This window comes from Neolamprologus multifasciatus, chromosome 7, assembly GCF_963576455.1.
Source record: "Neolamprologus multifasciatus chromosome 7, fNeoMul1.2, whole genome shotgun sequence".
NCBI lineage: Eukaryota > Metazoa > Chordata > Actinopteri > Cichliformes > Cichlidae > Neolamprologus > Neolamprologus multifasciatus.
Window position 1 is genome coordinate 19218107 of NC_140445.1, and position 17975 is coordinate 19236081.

General features: G+C 39.8%; 3 protein-coding genes across 3 annotated transcripts in view; 2 read left to right on the forward strand and 1 right to left on the reverse strand.

Annotated features, from left to right (window-relative positions):
• The first annotated feature begins 212 nt into the window (after positions 1–212).
• LOC146514124 (uncharacterized) lies at positions 213–4268 on the forward strand. The gene is made up of 8 exons (XM_085168706.1): positions 213–701; positions 796–1018; positions 1203–1368; positions 1490–1572; positions 1671–1847; positions 2797–2868; positions 2962–3258; positions 4194–4268. Exons 1-8 carry the CDS (start codon positions 664–666, stop codon positions 4266–4268), a joined length of 1131 nt encoding a protein of 376 aa, XP_085024832.1. The 5' UTR covers positions 213–663.
• A 1460-nt stretch (positions 4269–5728) lies between these two features.
• Positions 5729–8939, forward strand: rxfp3 (relaxin family peptide receptor 3). Its single transcript, XM_085167024.1, has one exon. The coding sequence runs from the start codon at positions 6653–6655 to the stop codon at positions 7889–7891; it is 1239 nt and encodes a 412-aa protein (XP_085023150.1). The 5' UTR covers positions 5729–6652; the 3' UTR covers positions 7892–8939.
• A 6536-nt stretch (positions 8940–15475) lies between these two features.
• The window catches only part of slc45a2 (solute carrier family 45 member 2), a 43863-nt gene continuing 41363 nt past the window's right edge, over positions 15476–17975 (reverse strand). Inside the window, exon 7 of the mRNA XM_085167021.1 lies at positions 15476–17669. Within this exon, the coding sequence (XP_085023147.1) occupies positions 17448–17669 (222 nt within the window). The 3' untranslated portion in view covers positions 15476–17447. The remainder of the gene's footprint in view (positions 17670–17975) is intronic.

Below are 17975 nucleotides of genomic sequence, written 5' to 3' on the forward strand. Positions count from 1 at the left end.
CTACATATTGACATCTTTGACCTCAGATTACAGGAAAACTATAAGAGGTGATGCAGATATTTTACTGGATTATGACTCTGAGTGACCCCCACTCTGCACCCTGTGATCCACAGCAAAAGTTACTGTACGGTTTTCCTGAAAATTGATAGTAAACTTAACACAATTTACTGTACTGTACTCTAAATATCCTCATCTTTGACCTCAGATTACAGGAAAACTGTAAGAGGTGACGCAGATATCTCACTGGATTATGACTCTGGGTGACCCCCACTCTTCACCCTGTGATCCACAGCCAAAATTACTGTACGGTTTTCCTGAAAATTGATAGTAAACTTTGCACAATTTACTCTACTGTACTTTTAATATCCTCATCTTTGACCTCAGATTACAGGAAAACTGTAAGAGGATATTTTCACTGGATTCTGAATCTAGGCCATCTCCACTCTGCACCCTGTGATACTTCTTGCAGGCCTTTCAGACTGATCTGGTAAGAGCATTTGGTAATCGGGCCTACAACAGGCCTGTCATGTTCATGTGTGATGGATCCCTGGTACTCCTCCAATCCATTTCCATGACATTCTGCAGAACAAGTCTAGAGAATCTGCTGCATAAGTACTATGTCTTACTGAGTGGCCAGCAATTCAACATTCCCATTCTTCATCGATGTTTGAGCCATGTCATGAAAAATGCCAAGGACCTTTGTAAAAAAACATTTATATCAATAATTAAAAAAGAATACAAGATTTGTAATGTAAAGGTCCTACTAACAGTGATTTCATTCATTCATTTTCCCAGCATTCCAGAGAACTACAGGCTTGGAATGCATGTGTTTGGGCTCCTTGCATGCTGTGATAACTTAAAAGACATGGATGATGTTGTCCATAGTGCAGCAATAGTGTTTTGCAGTCCTTGTAGTGGAAGGAACGTAACAAAACACTACAACAACTTGAAAATCCTTATGCAAAAACGGGGGACCCTGGATTTGGATGAAAAGACTGTGATTGCTGAAGATTACAAGGTTAGCTAAGATTTATTTTTTAAGTAACCATATTAATAAATTTTTTACTTGTGTCTGTCGCAAATGAATTAATGAATTCACATTATTTTAAAAATATATATTTTAAACCACAATAACATTTTACATAATTAATTTTTCTTTGGTTTGATAACTTGCTGAATACAGATATATATCTGTTTTACAGACTGATGTTCAGAATGCCCCCTTGAAGACCCATTTCCAGGCAATTGTTGACAATGCAACACTGGACTGTGAGGGCGAAAGAAACATCTTTCATGCACCCAAATTTATTGCCGGTCTGGTAAATCACCTTCTACCACATGCAACTTTGTGGTCATCAATGATGCTCGGTACGTTTTTTTTATTTGTTGTATTACTATCTTAAATTGTCAGTTATTCATTAATGTAAATGTGCTAAATGTTGAATTATCTATTTTAATTATGTTTTTGAATTGCTTGTATTCTCATTAGGGGATCTTGGACGTCATGGTACTGGTCCTGCTTACCAGCAGCTCAGTAAACTCTATGGTGACATTCAGCAATCCAAGAACCAGGTATCATAGCGAGAAGAATAAGTGAAAAAGAAACATAAATTGTACATAAATGTACAATACATAGATACTGACTTAAACAATGTACTATTGCATTTAAGAATTTTACACAAGACAACAGAACCCAAGGAATCATGGAGAAAAGCCAGTGGGATTTGAAAAAAATCCGTATCCAGAGAAGGAGACTGACAAGGCTTGATGACTTTGTGGAAATTTATCAAAAAATGCACGATGCCCTCCTGCTTGAATATGCAGACATGAAAAAATCAAGACAAAAGGTATGAATAACTTCCTAATAATGAAAATTGTGTTTTATACAACAAGAACAAGAAACTAAGAAAAAGTGAAAACATTTGGCTATGACTATAGAATTAAGAGATGATCTTAAAAGTCTTTTTGCGTGGAAATGGAGAAATGGAAAGACGAACGCAATAAATGAAAAGGTGTGTACATGTCACCGTTAGTGACAGAACTGCCACTGAAGAAAAAGAAAACTGAGGTAAGTCATCATGTTCCCATTATTTTCAATAATTAAACCTTGTGATGTCCTCCTGATTGCCATACTCCTTTTGTCCTCTGGGGTAAACTATAAAAAAATTATCATCCGTCTCCATGTTTCAATGTTTTATCAAACTGTATTCCAACTGATTACTTGAAATCTTTATGTGTTTTGACATTGTATTACACCTAGCCATGGGCCTTAGTGAACCCCCACTTTAATGCCAAAAAATGCATGTCCATAGGTGACATAAGTGGAGGAGGAAGCTCAGGTTTTTTGCTTTTTGCTGGTCACACCATGTACAGCTTTGTTTTCAGCAGTTGTAGGCCAAGGGCATATGAATTAAACAAGCTTTCAAGGCTGATTATTGTCTTTTGGAGACCTACTGTATTAAGCACAGCTCGCGTGCCCTGACTGCAGGCAAGCAAGTTTGCAATCATACACTAGCATGTTCTCTGTACGGCTGGACCGGGCATCACATACTGCCCATGTTTTTATCTCATAGTTCCTCTGTTTACTTGGGACGTAATGTTGGACAGAGTCCTTTAAGGGGACTAGGCACTCATACACAGTCATATCAGTTCCTGTATGGTACACCAACAGCAGGACAGATGCTCACTCGTTACATACATCTCAAATCAGAACATGTTTGTCTCATTCATGACCATATTCTTTTGTATATTATATTCTATTATATAAAGTCATTCAAAAATGTTATCTGTTAACAGATAAAAGGGAAGACCACTGTTCAAACCTTTAAACAGGAACAGCACAAACAATATGATGCTCGTCAAAACCAGGTATTTTTAGAAATGTTTTTAATGTCTACATTTATGTTTTTTGTGTTATTGTCATAAATGACTCTGAAAATTGACAATTGTCTATATTTGTAGGATGAGAGCCAGGAACAAATAGCCGTTTGCCCAAAAATAGCAACATACATGGCTAATAAGGCATCGGTCACAGTATGGAAAAGTGATTTATGTGCCTTCAAAGTGGATGCAATTGTTAATGCAGCTAATGAAAGTCTCTCTCACATGGGTGGACTTGCAAAGGCACTGTCTGCTAGTGGAGGACATACTATCCAAGCAGAGAGTGATCTCTTCATTGCCAAAAATGGCAAATTAAAGGCTGGACAAGTTGCAGTTACCACAGCAGGCAAACTACCTTGCATGAAGCTGATTCATTTGGTAGGCCCGTGTCTGCAGAATAACCCCACAGTGCACATGATATCCCATGCAAAGTAAATTTTAACTAAAGGTATTTTGTCTGTGAAGGTTCTCAGTCATCCAGGTCATTGTAGTCAAAGGAGCTTGCAAAGAAAAGCGTCTGGACTTCTTTAAGTTGCTTGAAGACGTTTCACCTCTCATCCGAGAAGCTTCTTGAGTTCTAAGGTCAAATGGTGGAGAGTCCCAGATATAAACCTAGTGGGAGTATCCCCCCACAGAGGGACAAAAGGACCCCCTGATGATCCTCTAATCGCCTGAGCCAAGGTGTGAAACTGGGTGTGGGTCCCAATCAGAAAACCCAAACCCTGGCTGATTGGGACCCACACGTACATACTTTTAATGCTTACTTATTTTAATGTAAGGTCTTCAAGGGGGCATTCTGAACATCAGTCTGTAAAACAGATATATATCTGTATTCAGCAAGTTATCAAACCAAAGAAAAATTAATTATGTAAAATGTTATTATGGTTTAAAATATATATTTTTAAAATAATGTGAATTCATTAATTCATTTGCGACAGACACAAGTAAAAAAGTTATTAATATGGTTACTTAAAAAATAAATCTTAGCTAACCTTGTAATCTTCAGCAATCACAGTCTTTTCATCCAAATCCAGGGTCCCCCGTTTTTGCATAAGGATTTTCAAGTTGTTGTAGTGTTTTGTTACGTTCCTTCCACTACAAGGACTGCAAAACACTATTGCTGCACTATGGACAACATCATCCATGTCTTTTAAGTTATCACAGCATGCAAGGAGCCCAAACACATGCATTCCAAGCCTGTAGTTCTCTGGAATGCTGGGAAAATGAATGAATGAAATCACTGTTAGTAGGACCTTTACATTACAAATCTTGTATTCTTTTTTAATTATTGATATAAATGTTTTTTTACAAAGGTCCTTGGCATTTTTCATGACATGGCTCAAACATCGATGAAGAATGGGAATGTTGAATTGCTGGCCACTCAGTAAGACATAGTACTTATGCAGCAGATTCTCTAGACTTGTTCTGCAGAATGTCATGGAAATGGATTGGAGGAGTACCAGGGATCCATCACACATGAACATGACAGGCCTGTTGTAGGCCCGATTACCAAATGCTCTTACCAGATCAGTCTGAAAGGCCTGCAAGAAGTATCACAGGGTGCAGAGTGGAGATGGCCTAGATTCAGAATCCAGTGAAAATATCCTCTTACAGTTTTCCTGTAATCTGAGGTCAAAGATGAGGATATTAAAAGTACAGTAGAGTAAATTGTGCAAAGTTTACTATCAATTTTCAGGAAAACCGTACAGTAATTTTGGCTGTGGATCACAGGGTGAAGAGTGGGGGTCACCCAGAGTCATAATCCAGTGAAATATCTGCGTCACCTCTTATAGTTTTCCTGTAATCTGAGGTCAAAGATGAGGATATTAAAAGTACAGTACAGTAAATTGTGCAAAGTTTACTATCAATTTTCAGGAAAACCGTACAGTAATTTTGGCTGTGGATCACAAGGTGCAGAGTGGAGATGGCCAAGATTCAGAATCCAGTGAGATATCTGCGTCACCTCTTATAGTTTTCCTGTAATCTGAGGTCAAAGATGAGAATATATAGAGTACAGTACGGTAAATTGTGCAAAGTTTACTATCAATTTTCAGGAAAACCGTACAGTAATTTTTGCTGTGGATCACAGGGTGCAGAGTGGGGGTCACCCAGAGTCAGAATCCAGTGAGATATCTGCGTCACCTCTTACAGTTTTCCTGTAATCTGAGGTCAAAGATGTCAATATGTAGAGTACAGTAAAGCGAAATGGGAAGATTTTACTATCAATTTTCTGGAAAACCGTACAGTAATTTTTGCTGTGGATCACAGGGTGCAGAGTGGGGGTCACCCAGAGTCATAATCCAGTGAAATATCTGCGTCACCTCTTACAGTTTTCCTGTAATCTGAGGTTAAAGATGAGAATATATAGAGTCCAGTACAGTAAATTGTGCAAAGTTTACTATCAATTTTCAGGAAAACCGTACAGTAATTTTTGCTGTGGATCACAGGGTGAAGAGTGGGGGTCACCCAGAGTCAGAATCCAGTGAGATATCTGCGTCACCTCTTATAGTTTTTGTGTAATCTGAGGTCAAAGATGAGGACATTAAAAGTACAGTAGAGTAAATTGTGTAAATTTTATTGTTAATTTTCTCTGAATCATACAGTAATTTGGGCTGTGGATCACAGGGGGAAAAGTGGAGATGAACCAAAACTGGGAGTGGATTGTGAAACAAAATAGTGTCAGGACACAAAAGACTGCGTTTCTAAGCCAGTCGGCACCGATACCGTAATATGCGTAAGAGTAGTGCAACAACATTTTCGGTGCGGCTAGCTTGACTGTGACTTCGTAAGTGAGGGCTCACTTGACCGCAGTCCGTGTCGCCCGTATCTAAAACCGCTACTGCTTTGAAGCTTAGATGAGCTGATGTGGGAACTTCAAAAATGTTGCAAAAAATGAGACATAGTTGAGACTGCAAGGTGAACTCACAGAAGATCCTTTTTTCCCATTTGTCTTTTGGAGTAATAGCTCACATTTTGAGTAATCTATTTTGTAGAAACGGGTACAGAATTGGTTGTTTATCCCCTCAGTGGCTACTTTTTGATGAACGGGAAAAGAAGAGGTGCATTTGATACACAAGTTGATCCAAAAAACTGGCAATTATATCGTAACTACTCTTTTTCTCGTTCAGCTGCATGTTGAACAGCTGTGAGGACCACTCTTGCGGCTCTTAATGTAGTGCAGCAATAATAGCAGGTTCCAGTGATATTTAAAGTTTATGTTGCCAAGCGCGTGTCCTCGAAACTCCACAGTGTGTCTTTGAAGGTTGTGCGACTGTATGATGAACGACATTGTCGTGTCACATGCTTGTGCACAAGGTTGTTCTGAAGTGGAATCAGTATAAGAGAGAGCGATGTGAGGAAGAAAATGTTCCAGACGATCTGAAGAAATAAATACATTCATGCTTAAAATAAAGACACTTCCATTTTTTAACAATTAATTTCCATGCTCTGAATTTTCTTGTCCGTGGAACACCCCTCCACCCCCACCCTCTTCGTGGTATCTGCACCAAGGACCAGAACCAAAGACAGCGCCACGTTTATACGTGAGCTGCGTCAGGAAGCGTCTTGGAGAGATGAGGCGCACAAAATCTCAGAGCAACACAACAAGCTCGTGAAGAACTGTGTCACCTGTGCGCACAGAAACATTTTTATTTGTTTTTGTTTCGCAGAAATCTCGCACATAGAGCCAAATACAAAGATTATTTCAATGGTGCGAGTCATTTGGATCTGATCATGACTTAAACACTCTCGTGGATAAAAGTTAATTTAAAAAATGTCTGGAGAATTTAGCGACACTGCTTATGAAGGCTCGCCAGGGATTGTCTTTGCTGCTTCCTTTAACTTGAGCTATGTTTTCAACACGACCAACAGCTCGTACGAGGACTACCTCCACCTGTCAGACTCTGAGAAAGCTGACTCTTTGGGAGATGGAGCCGCTGTTGTAAGGATTATCATCTCGATCATTTACTCTCTGGTTTGCGCGCTGGGTCTGGTTGGAAACTTGTTGGTCTTGTACTTAATGAAGTCTAAACATGTGTGGAAAAAATCCTCCATCAACCTTTTCGTGACTAGTTTGGCGGTGACTGACTTCCAGTTCGTCCTGACTCTGCCCTTCTGGGCTGTGGAAAACGCTTTGGACTTCACTTGGCTTTTCGGCAAAGCGATGTGCAAGATAGTGTCCTATGTGACGGCAATGAACATGTACGCCAGCGTTTTTTTCCTGACCGCCATGAGCGTGGCGAGGTACTGGTCACTCGCGTCTGCCCTGAAAGGCAGGCGGAGGCGGGCTCACTGCTGTTCCGCGCGGTCCATCACCGTTATCATCTGGGTTTCCGCCGTCTCCGCCGCTCTGCCGCACGCGGTCTTCTCCACGACGGTGACAGTTTCCAACGAGGACCTGTGCCTCGTCAAATTCCCGGAAACCAACGGATCGGCGCAGTTTTGGCTCGCGCTCTATCACTCTCAAAAAGTGTTGCTTGGCTTCGTGGTGCCTCTGGGCATCATCTCAGCCTGCTACCTGCTCCTTTTGCGCTTCATCACCTCCAAAAACATCAACACCTCGAGCGCCAAGCGACGCGCCAAAGTCACAAAGTCCGTCACCATAGTGGTCTTGTCCTTCTTTCTTTGCTGGCTGCCCAACCAGGCTCTCACAGCCTGGGGCATCCTCGTGAAACTCAACGTGGTTCACTTCAGTTATGAGTACTACAGCATGCAAGTGTACGTGTTCCCCGTGTCCGTGTGCCTTGCGCACTCCAACAGCTGCCTGAATCCCATCCTGTACTGTCTTATGAGGCGGGAGTTCAGAAAAGCGCTGAAAAAACTCTTCTGGCGGATGACATCGCCGACTCTGACCACCTTAAGACCGATCACAGCCACCACAAAGCCGGAGGCGGACGAGCAAGGGCAGGTCCTGGTCCCCGTGTGCGCACCCGAGGAGCCCGCAGTGGTGTTTTATCCTCCAGGGGAAGTGATTTACAATGACAGGCGAGACCTACCCCAGAACAGCGCTTAATCTAAGGCACGTTTTAAATCCTCTGTGATGTTGTATTCATACACATTTACATCAATCAGGTCAGTTTTGTTTTCCTCACAGCTGTCCAAGTTGGAGGAGGAAAAATGTCAAACAGAAGCGCTTATGACTCATGTTTGTCCACAGAAATGCTACTTTGGCTTCACCCTGGTTGAGATTTTAAAAAGCCAACTTACTGGCGTTCTTACCTATAAGAAAATATTATATTTTAATAAGGTGTCAAAACATATATTAAATGTGCAGGTAAGGTGCATCAACAAAATGTGAGACATTTGCTCATCTTCGCCCCGTCCTTATCTTGAATGACATTTAGTTGTTAAATGCCACTATAATGTTACAGAGAATGTTTCACAGACCTGTGCTGATTGTGTGTGTGTTGGGTGGGAGGGGGGTCCACGGAGGGCTGCATAGACTGATGTTTTGAACTGTGGGAGGAAAAGTTTGATTGACGCATATGGAGAAGAGGTGTTATAATTAAGTATGACGGACACTGCATACATTTGTTGCTACTGGAGAATTTACTGAATTTTAAAAATAAATTAAATGGGAGATTCGTTTTTATTTAGCTGTTTTATGTTTTGCTTTTTTGCAATTTGATGAATTTAGAAAAACGTGCTTTTAAAAGTGTTTTCATTTCAAGCTCCATTATTTAGAAATCAAAATACAAACGTATACCTTTACATGCCAAAATGAGAGTGACCACAACCAATCACAGAATGAGTAATAATTCCTTTAAAAACACCACCCCACTCAACCCCACCACTCGTGACTGCTAGATGGGAGCACATAATCAGATCTCATTTACTCACATCCATTCGCTGAGAGGGCAGCGATGACTTTTAATAAACAGAGAGCAAAGTTCTCAGTAAATATAAATCGAATTTAAAAGCAGTCAAAAATGGCATTTCACTGACAGCTTCAGTCTCCTCCCTCTCCTCCCTTTCTCTCCTGTTAATGATGCAGTGTGAGCAGAATAAAATCCTCCCTGAAAAACTATTCATGTGTCCACATTGAACCCCCCCCCCCCCCAAAAGAAAATAAAATAAAATAAATAATAATACAGTCAATTAAGTGCTTAAGACCATTTAAAGACTCTCATTTGGTTAATATGCCTGCAGAGCCTTCAGTCCATCGTCTGTTCAAGCTGTGAGCCCATGACATAAAACAGTGACGGAAAAAGAAACAAAAACACCTAAATACTAACAGGTGTCTTGCAAACCCACAAAAATAACCAACATTATGGGATGAAGAGAATATATATACACATGGCAACAGGCTAATCTAATTACAAGTGAATGCCAAACAGCTCCAGGACCTTGTTTTAAATTAGTACACCAGAGAAATGATTCATGTGGGTGTTCAATCTGAAACCCACAGTGCACGCACACATATCATGGGACCTGTGGAAAGTAAGTAAAATCCCCTTTGATGGAAGTAATAAAAAATGACTTGAATTAAAATCATGATTAGAAATTTAAATGTAATATTCATTGCTCAGAAGGCGACCTAATATCTCCTCCTCACATGGGTCTGGATGTAAAGGACATTGATGCAAATATGATTAGATAATCTGCAAAGGCTTTTTTGTTGTGAACTCTAGTTATCTTATTCACTCAATTGGCTATAAATGTGCAAAATGTAAATAACAGCAGAATGCAGTAATTTGTAGAGCCATATTTTATTTGCAGTAGAACGCAGAAGACATAATAAACTGAGGAAAACTTGCCACACATGTCTAAAAAGTTGCCACTATGTGGCATCCTCTCTTCTTTTCACATCAGCCTATAAACAGCTGGGAACTGAGGAGAGTAGTTGGGAGAGGGATGTTGCTCCATTCCTGCTTGATATATCCTGCTCAACACTCCTGGCTCTTCTTTGTCATATTTTCCATTTCATGTTGCATTAAATGTTCTCAATCGGTGAAAGGTCTCACTGCAGACAGGTCAGTCCAGTGTCTGGACTCTACTGTGATCAATTCTGTTGTAATCAGTGTTGGGTAAGTTACTTTAAAATAGTAACTTAGTTACATTACTAGTTACTTCTATCAAAAGTAACTCAGTTACTTCAAGTTACTCGTTACTTTCAAAGTAACTAGTTACTAGGGAAAGTAACTTTGGTTTTACTCAGAATTCTCTTGTTAATGTGTTGCTTCCATTACTTTGCCAGTCTTCTAGCTTGCTTACTTGCCACAAGTGCACTGTGCCACCTACCAATAGAAAGGAAAAGATAATCTGCATATTTCCACGAGAGAAATCCCACGCCTGGACCATCATTGACTGCTGCCATGATTCTAGCCTACGTCACAGCGTCATGTGTGCCTTTTACATCCAACACAAAAAACTGCAGTCGTGGTGCTTTGATTGTATTCAGAACTCGGAAATTCTGTCTTCTCAATAGGAAGATGTAGGTAACACCAGACTGCAGATGAGCTGCATACAGGGCTGGACTGGGACAAAAAATCGGCCCGGGCATTTTGACTAGAGACCGGCCATTATAGGAAAAATCATAAAGCCTTTGAATGAAAACAAACGCTGTTGTGACAGTGATGTTCACTGTTTTGATGGTATATATGCATCAATCGTTTGTTGTAAGATTCAGATAATTATTTTTTAAAAGCTAGACATTTTAAATGAGAATAAGAAAGAAAAGTATTTCTTTGTGCCCACCTCTCCCTGTTAATGCCCAACCTGGCGCCCCTGGCAAAACTTTGCTAGATCCGCTCCTGCACAGTTACCAGCTGTCAGCTACCTAAAAAGGATCCTGGGGTTATTTGTCTCTCAGAAACAGTTCATAACTTCCCTTCAACTCATTCATGTGACCTAAAAGGTAAACCTGTTTCTCCATCACCTGTTCAGCTCTGATGATTCAGTAAGGACATCTCCTGGTTTCATCTTCATGTTTCCCTCTCACCAGATAAACAAACCGACATCATGACCAGCAGCTTTTTTGCAGCTGTGGCTCCAGCAAACATCAGCTGATACTAGGAATTAATATTAAATAAATCCTAACAACAGCTGATCAAGCTTAAACGTGCTGCTGTTGTTTAACGCGACATCGGCTGGTTTCCTCTTTCTGGCGCAAAGTGGGCGATAAACAAACAAGAGAGCCGATCAGCTGATCATTGATCAGTTTCATGATTGAAGTAGAAACGGGAGAGGGAGGGGGGAGAATGAGAGAAGAAGAGGCAGCTGTGCAGCAAAGACACAGAATAACTCCAGCTTTGTGTCTTTTTCAATGTAGCCGAATTACGGGACAAACTGTTCCTTTTCACCTCAATAAGAAACGCGTAATATTTTCTCTGAATACCAGACGGGACGGTTGGCAACTCTAATAACTTATGAACAAAATAAAGTTTAACATCATAGCACCCACCCAGCTAAAACTCCGTCATGCTAGCTAGTACGCAGTACGGAAAAAGTCAGAATAACGAAAATAAACTCCACCTAAACTTGGTTTATATCTGACCCAGATAGACTGCAGGTCATAACTTCTTACCTTTAGTTCAGTTCACACTTGGACCGGCGGCCGCCTCGGGTCTCTTTTCCTTCTCTTCCACCTGCTGCCTCCACTACTTGCTAATGTTATTGAATCTGTGGAAGCTCCGCGATAGCCACCACACGAAGTAACGAGTAACGACCCTGTCTAAATCCCAGTAACGACTAACGCGTTCCTGATTTTGGCATAATAACTAGTTACCGTGCTCGTTACCATAATAATAACGTAGTTACTGTAACGCGTTACTTAATAACGCGTTAGTCCCAACACTGGTTGTAATACATGCAGTATGTGGTTTTACACTGTCTCGCTGAAATACATGAGAACCTCGCTGAAAAAGATGTCACGTGGATGGAAGTGCTGCTCTAAAAGCTTTCATCAATGATGGTGTCTTTTCAGATCCGCCAATTTTATAGGTCATCTCAATTCCATCAGAGATGCAGACTTTTTAAATGAGCACTGATGCGAGCACTGAACAGTTTTCCCACTTTGCCTCAGTCTAATTCAAATCAACTTTTCTGATTTTATGAATCTTTTTGATGATTTTATAGACCAGGAACATCAAACTCATTTTGCATCCAAGGCCACATACGGCCAGACCAGTGAAACCAGTAAATTTTAGTATAAGAAAAAGAACTGCAATTTCACCAGTATGTCAGCACAGCAGTTTTTTAAAAGATGTCTAGAGGCCCGAATTGCAGTTTTTGTCCACGTGGAACTTTTCCCAAGACGCTCATTTTATACCCACTCAGGCTACAGACCTGTTGCAAATGAACCTAGTTAGTTTATTATGTTTCTCCAACCGTTTCTTTTTAGCACCAAATGTTTTTCAAGCGTTTTATTTTTATTGCCCAGCTTTTTTGAGACATGCTGTTGTCATCAAATCCCAAGATGAACTAATGTTTCGCTTGACTGTTTTCTCAGTTCAAACACTTGACATGTTTTCTATGTTCTATTGTGAATAAAATCTGGATTTATGAGATTTGCAGATCCTTTTTTATTTACATTCATCCCAACTTTTTTGGAATTACCTCAAATCTGTGAAATACTGTGTTTGTGTAGGTTTCAGATGTAGCAACTTTCCAGTTATTATATTTCACTAGCTGGGCTCACGTCCTCATTTTAGGTTTGACCGCGTTTTAGTAGGTAAAGGTGAACGCTTGGACATGAATTGAGCTGCGGTTTGGGGAAGGCCCCGAAGGGGGGAACCTATATACATGACAACCAGAAGGCGCGGGTTTGGAGGCGTGGCCCCGCTCCTGAAATTCCTATACATAATCTCCAAATACATATAGGAAGTGGGTAAAATAAGTATTTAATATGTCACCAATTTGCCAAGTAAATATATTTCTAAAGATTCTCCCCAGATGTCGGTGACAACCGATCCTATCCACACATGCAATGAAATTAAACCATAGATGTCGATAAATTATGTTTGATAATGAGAAATGACACAGAGAAAAAGTACTGAGCAAGCTTGATGAAATGTATTTAATACTTTCTAGATGACAACTTAGTTTTCTTTCTCGGAAACCATTTGAGAGTTTCCTTGGCTGTGTTTTTGGGATTATTGTCTTGAAATGGGAGACGTCCACCCTCATCTTCATCATCCTGCTAGATGGCAGCAGATTTTTATCAAGAACGTCTCAGTGCGTTTTCCGTTCATTCGTCCAGCTTGCCGTATGCTGAAAAACAGCCCCACACCGTGATGTTCCCACCTCCAAACTACACTGTTGGCAGGGGCGATTCTAGAATCCGAGCTTTGGGGGTGCTGAGCACCCAGAGAGCTGCCCATCCAGGCAAGATAAACTTTACTCGTCACGATGAGACTTCTTCCCCGTCTCTGTCAGTCCCTGCATCCTTAAATGTCTCCAGTTGTCCTGAGTTCCCTGTGACTGTCTCCTTGGTACATTTAAACCCCTGTTCCTCCCTGTCCTCATCGTCTGTTGTCTTCATCTCCATTATCAGTCATCATAATTTTACCATCTCTGTGCAAGTCTGAAAATTTCTTTATTAAATCATAAGATTCTTAAATCTTATGATTTATTTATATAATCAAGTCTCTCTGTGCCTGGGTCCTCGTCACAAAACATGACATCATTGTTTTGTGCATTTTAACACAATTTAATCCCCACATTTGTGAAAGAAAAGCAAAACACTTTTTTTGAAAAGTCTGTAACAAAACCATCAAATCTGATAAAGGTTATATAAATGCTGCTAAAGAAGAATGGATTGGAATTTGAAAAAAAATACATATAATTACTGGGGGAGAATAATGAATGATGCTCATAGTGAGTAAAAAGTAAACTGAGTGCATTTTTTGGACAGAGATTCACTTTTAAAGTGTATGTATAATGCAATACAGATACATAAAAATACAATCCAAAAATAGAAGAGTCCTTGAAATGTAGAAATGTACAAAATACTATTAAAAATTTTGAAAAATGGAGACACCTTGGCCTATGGTACAATGTATACAATGTATGAAAAGATGTTTACTCCAGATGCTACTATGGCTCTGCAGATTTTTTCTTTTCTTTTATCCTATGTCGCCTCACCTTGAGGTTGGCAAATCTGTCTATCACATTTTGATGGTCAAGTCTCTCAAGCATCTCTTTCTCAACTGACATCACAGCCAGGTGCTGGAGTCTGCTTTGACCCATGGTCCTTCTCAGCCAGGTATGGAGCTGACTCAAGACACTAAAAGACCTTTCACAGCTACAGCTGCTAACTGGGTTTGTTAGGGCAACCCGAATAACAGTTTTCAGTGTGGGGAAGATCTGATTATCCAGAAGATTGTACAATGTTAACATATCTGGAATGGCACCAGCCTCACTCTTGAGCTTCAAAAAGTTTTTGGCAACCGTGACTTCCTCTGACTGAAGCTCAATATGGTAATGCAGTGCCAGGGCTGACAACCCAGTTTGTTTTGCAGATTTTGTATAGCAGCTTTAATATAGGGAGAACACAACTTCCAGATTGTACGAGTAAAATTCGTTTTGTTTATTTTCTTTGCCAGTTTAACGGTTTCTGTTTTGCCTGTTAGTATTCCCTGCCTGTTTTCTTACGTGGTTCTTCCTGACCTTGTACTTTCTCCTCATGTTCCCCTCTTTCCTCTCTCTCTCTTTGGACTGACAATCATACACAAATAGATTGTATTTAATTAGATTAAAAAAAAAAAAAAACTACTAAGATCACTAATAAAAAAGTCCTCTCTCAGTGTAGTTTCAACCAAAAGGCAAATAACCAAACCACATGCACATCTAATAAAAGATATAAATATTGAAACACTGATCCAACATTATCCTTTATTGATGGATCATTTGATTTTACACTAACTGAATGTGGCTCCTTTGTTTTTGAAAAAACCTCCTCATATGCATTATGAACCTGGTTGTCTCTCTGTACACACACACAACAAGAGTTATAAGGTTAATGGGCATCCAGTCAGTTAGCTAGTTAGTACCTTGGGTTTAATATCGGCACATGCACATATGAACATAATAACCAGTTTCTCTCATTAGATTTCAAACAGGACAGTGGTAACAACAGTAGGCTACAGACAATGTTGTTTTAGATTTTAAATAGGCTATATACATTTCAATGGGAGCAACAGGACGGTCAAATATCGCTGATTTTACTACAGAGCAGGACGGATTGTAGGGTAGCAAACATAGTCGGGAAACACGTTTTCAGCACAGCAGGTTACCTGGGGTAATGTTTTTCAGCTAAAAAGAAACATGGTCTGACTCCTATCTAACTATATAAAGAGTAACTGAAGGTTAAATGCAGCTAATATGTCCTGTTTTAAGCCAGGCGCCCACACCTCCGCTCTGCTGCATCTCAGCCACCATCGCTCCGGCAGCAACGGCGCTAGAGCCAGAGCAGGGGAGAGGAGAGCTGGAACAAACCATTTTGGGAGGGGTTATCTATACTTTTGTTGTTAAAACGTTCCATCTCAATTAAGTACTGTATGTTTTTTATATTTTTAGTAGTGTGTCCCACAAACAGCAAATATTGTAAAAAAAAAAAAAAAAAAAAAAAGTAAGAAATCTTTGGGGTGCTTTGATTCATTTTTCCTCTTGACCTCCAAACATGGTGTATTATGGCATCTAACGAGTTCAATTTTAGTGACATTTATAGTTTGATTTCTTTGCATGCTTTGATCGAGTTGTTACCGACATCTGGTGAAAATTTATTCTCAGCAGCACCTTTAGAAATATGTTTACTGTAAATGGGCAAATTTACGCTGGTCAAATTGCATTCTCTTGAGTTTAGATTTTCTGTTTTATTTCTCATGTAATTGGTGAACCACAATATAACAGGGCATTTGTGTCTACCCTTGTTGGGTGTGCACTAAATAAATAATAAAAACAATAACATAAACACGAGTTGGTTTGATTCAAAATGCTGTTACTTCTTTATTTGATCATTTTAGACAGTGGTGTGATATTTTTTCCTAATGTCCATATTTGTTGTTAAAAATTTTCACTGTGTTTTGTGTGGGAGTCACCTTGATAACTAACTAACTGCAATCAGTTCATCCTTGAGTCAAAAAAAAAATGTCTGTTAGATTCAAAAACTTAACCTGAGAGCCTTTGAGAAATATTTTAATTACCAAAGTGGGACATAGCTTTGGACAATAAATCGAAAATATGTCAAAATTTTACACGATTTCTAATGATGCAGCTGCAAATTTAACACTCCTTGCAACCTGAATAGAAGAAAAAAACAGCAGTCTGTAAATGAATAGTTTGTCATGAAACTTGTTAACACTCTCTTTCTCAATCGTACAACACTAAAAGGGCTAAAGTTGTTCGGCTTAGCTGAACATGAATACTAGAAAAAAGGGATAAAGACAGGATCTCTAATTAAAATCAACTATGGTGAATTACAGGTATTTGTAGGTAGATTAAAATTAAATAGATGTTATTGGATAGTTTTACTGGGTAGTATTGTTTAGTATTGCTAACTGCAATTCATCTGTAAGTCCCAGATCTATTGTACGTCATTGGCGATTGATCAACTAACATGTTTTCAGGCACAAATTATTGTAATTTATGTGTGCTGATAATATAAAGCCTTGCTTGCTAAGGTCTTAACCTTTGCTGCCATGTCTTTGCTAGCGTATGCTAACATAGATAGTGTATGCTAACTTCCAGGAGAGAAGTTCCAAGATCCGTTATTGCTGTAAAAAATCCTAGTGATAGTATTTACAACCATGTCGTGCATCAGTTTGCAGGATCCTCTGCTCTTATTGGCAATGCTTTATACTGTCGATCAGTACACCCACAAAACTCCTATACAGGATGTTGATTTTGGCTCTCCGATAGAAAAAAAAAGTCTTAATCTATGAGTCTTACCTTGTAGATAATACAGAGTTCTGGAGCTGATGTGGGTGAGCCTGACTTGACGTCCAGGTGTCTTACCCTTTGTCCAAAAAGCTCTAATTGGTTGTTCTAACCTTTCCAAGTAATATCTTCCATTGGGGCCTATTGTACAAGCCTGTAAAACCAACCGACACTAACAAGTGCCACGATCTAGGGGAGGGGAGCTGCTTTAACAGGTGTGACTGATAAAATTTGACCTGCAAGGCTACTCTGGCTTTTTCGTAATACTGAATGAAATGAAATGAATGATATTATGGCTCAGACGTGGCAGAGCAGAGATGAGTGAAGTTATAGAATACAAAGAGCTTAAGTGAAACAGAGTTTTAAAAGTAATGAAGTCATCCACTGCAACCACTGTCTGTACTTCTCCTGCTGTGCTGTTGATCTTTTTGATCTTATTGATCTGTTCCTGTCCACTATTGGTCCAGCAGCACCACGAGACAAGAGCTGAAGAAGATATCAGTTGCTGTTTTAGCCAAAAAAGACGATTTTTAGGATCTATCAGACCAGATAAACCTAAAACAAATTGTCATAATTGGCAGTTAATTGGCCACTGAGGTAAGATTAAAAATTGCAGACGTTATGATGATATAATGAGCAATGATTGTTTATTTAAAACAATATCATTAAAATTTGTATTTGAGCAGAATCATTCATTCCACATATCTGATGAAGAGGACAATGAAGATGCAGCCGAGCAGAGACATGGTCGAAGCCGAGAGGACCACCACGATCACACTTCCTGCCGCGTTGACCAGAGCACCGAGCCCCACACCCACGATGATCTGAGCCAACTGGACCATGCAAGTGAGGGCGGCACAGTCCATTCCCGAACCTCGAGGACTTTTATTGCTTCCGTGCAGCTTCAGTTGTTGCTGGAAGCACAGGAGGTTGTAGGTTATTAGAGAAGAGGAGGATGGCGGGGAGGGGAAAACAAGAGAGCAATATATGGAAACATCAATTTCAGTTTAATCAGAGAGGCTGTGGCAAAAAACACAAACAAACAGCTGGATAAACAGACAGCTCTGAGAATATGAAGAAACCACTTCTTAAAAAGATAAGATTCTTTTCAGCCTCGCTTCAGTTGTTGCAAGTTGAATTCCATCAAACTCTCACTTGATTTCGTTTAATCAGGTATTGATTGACCGTGACAGAAAAAAATAAACAATTGATTTTTGAGG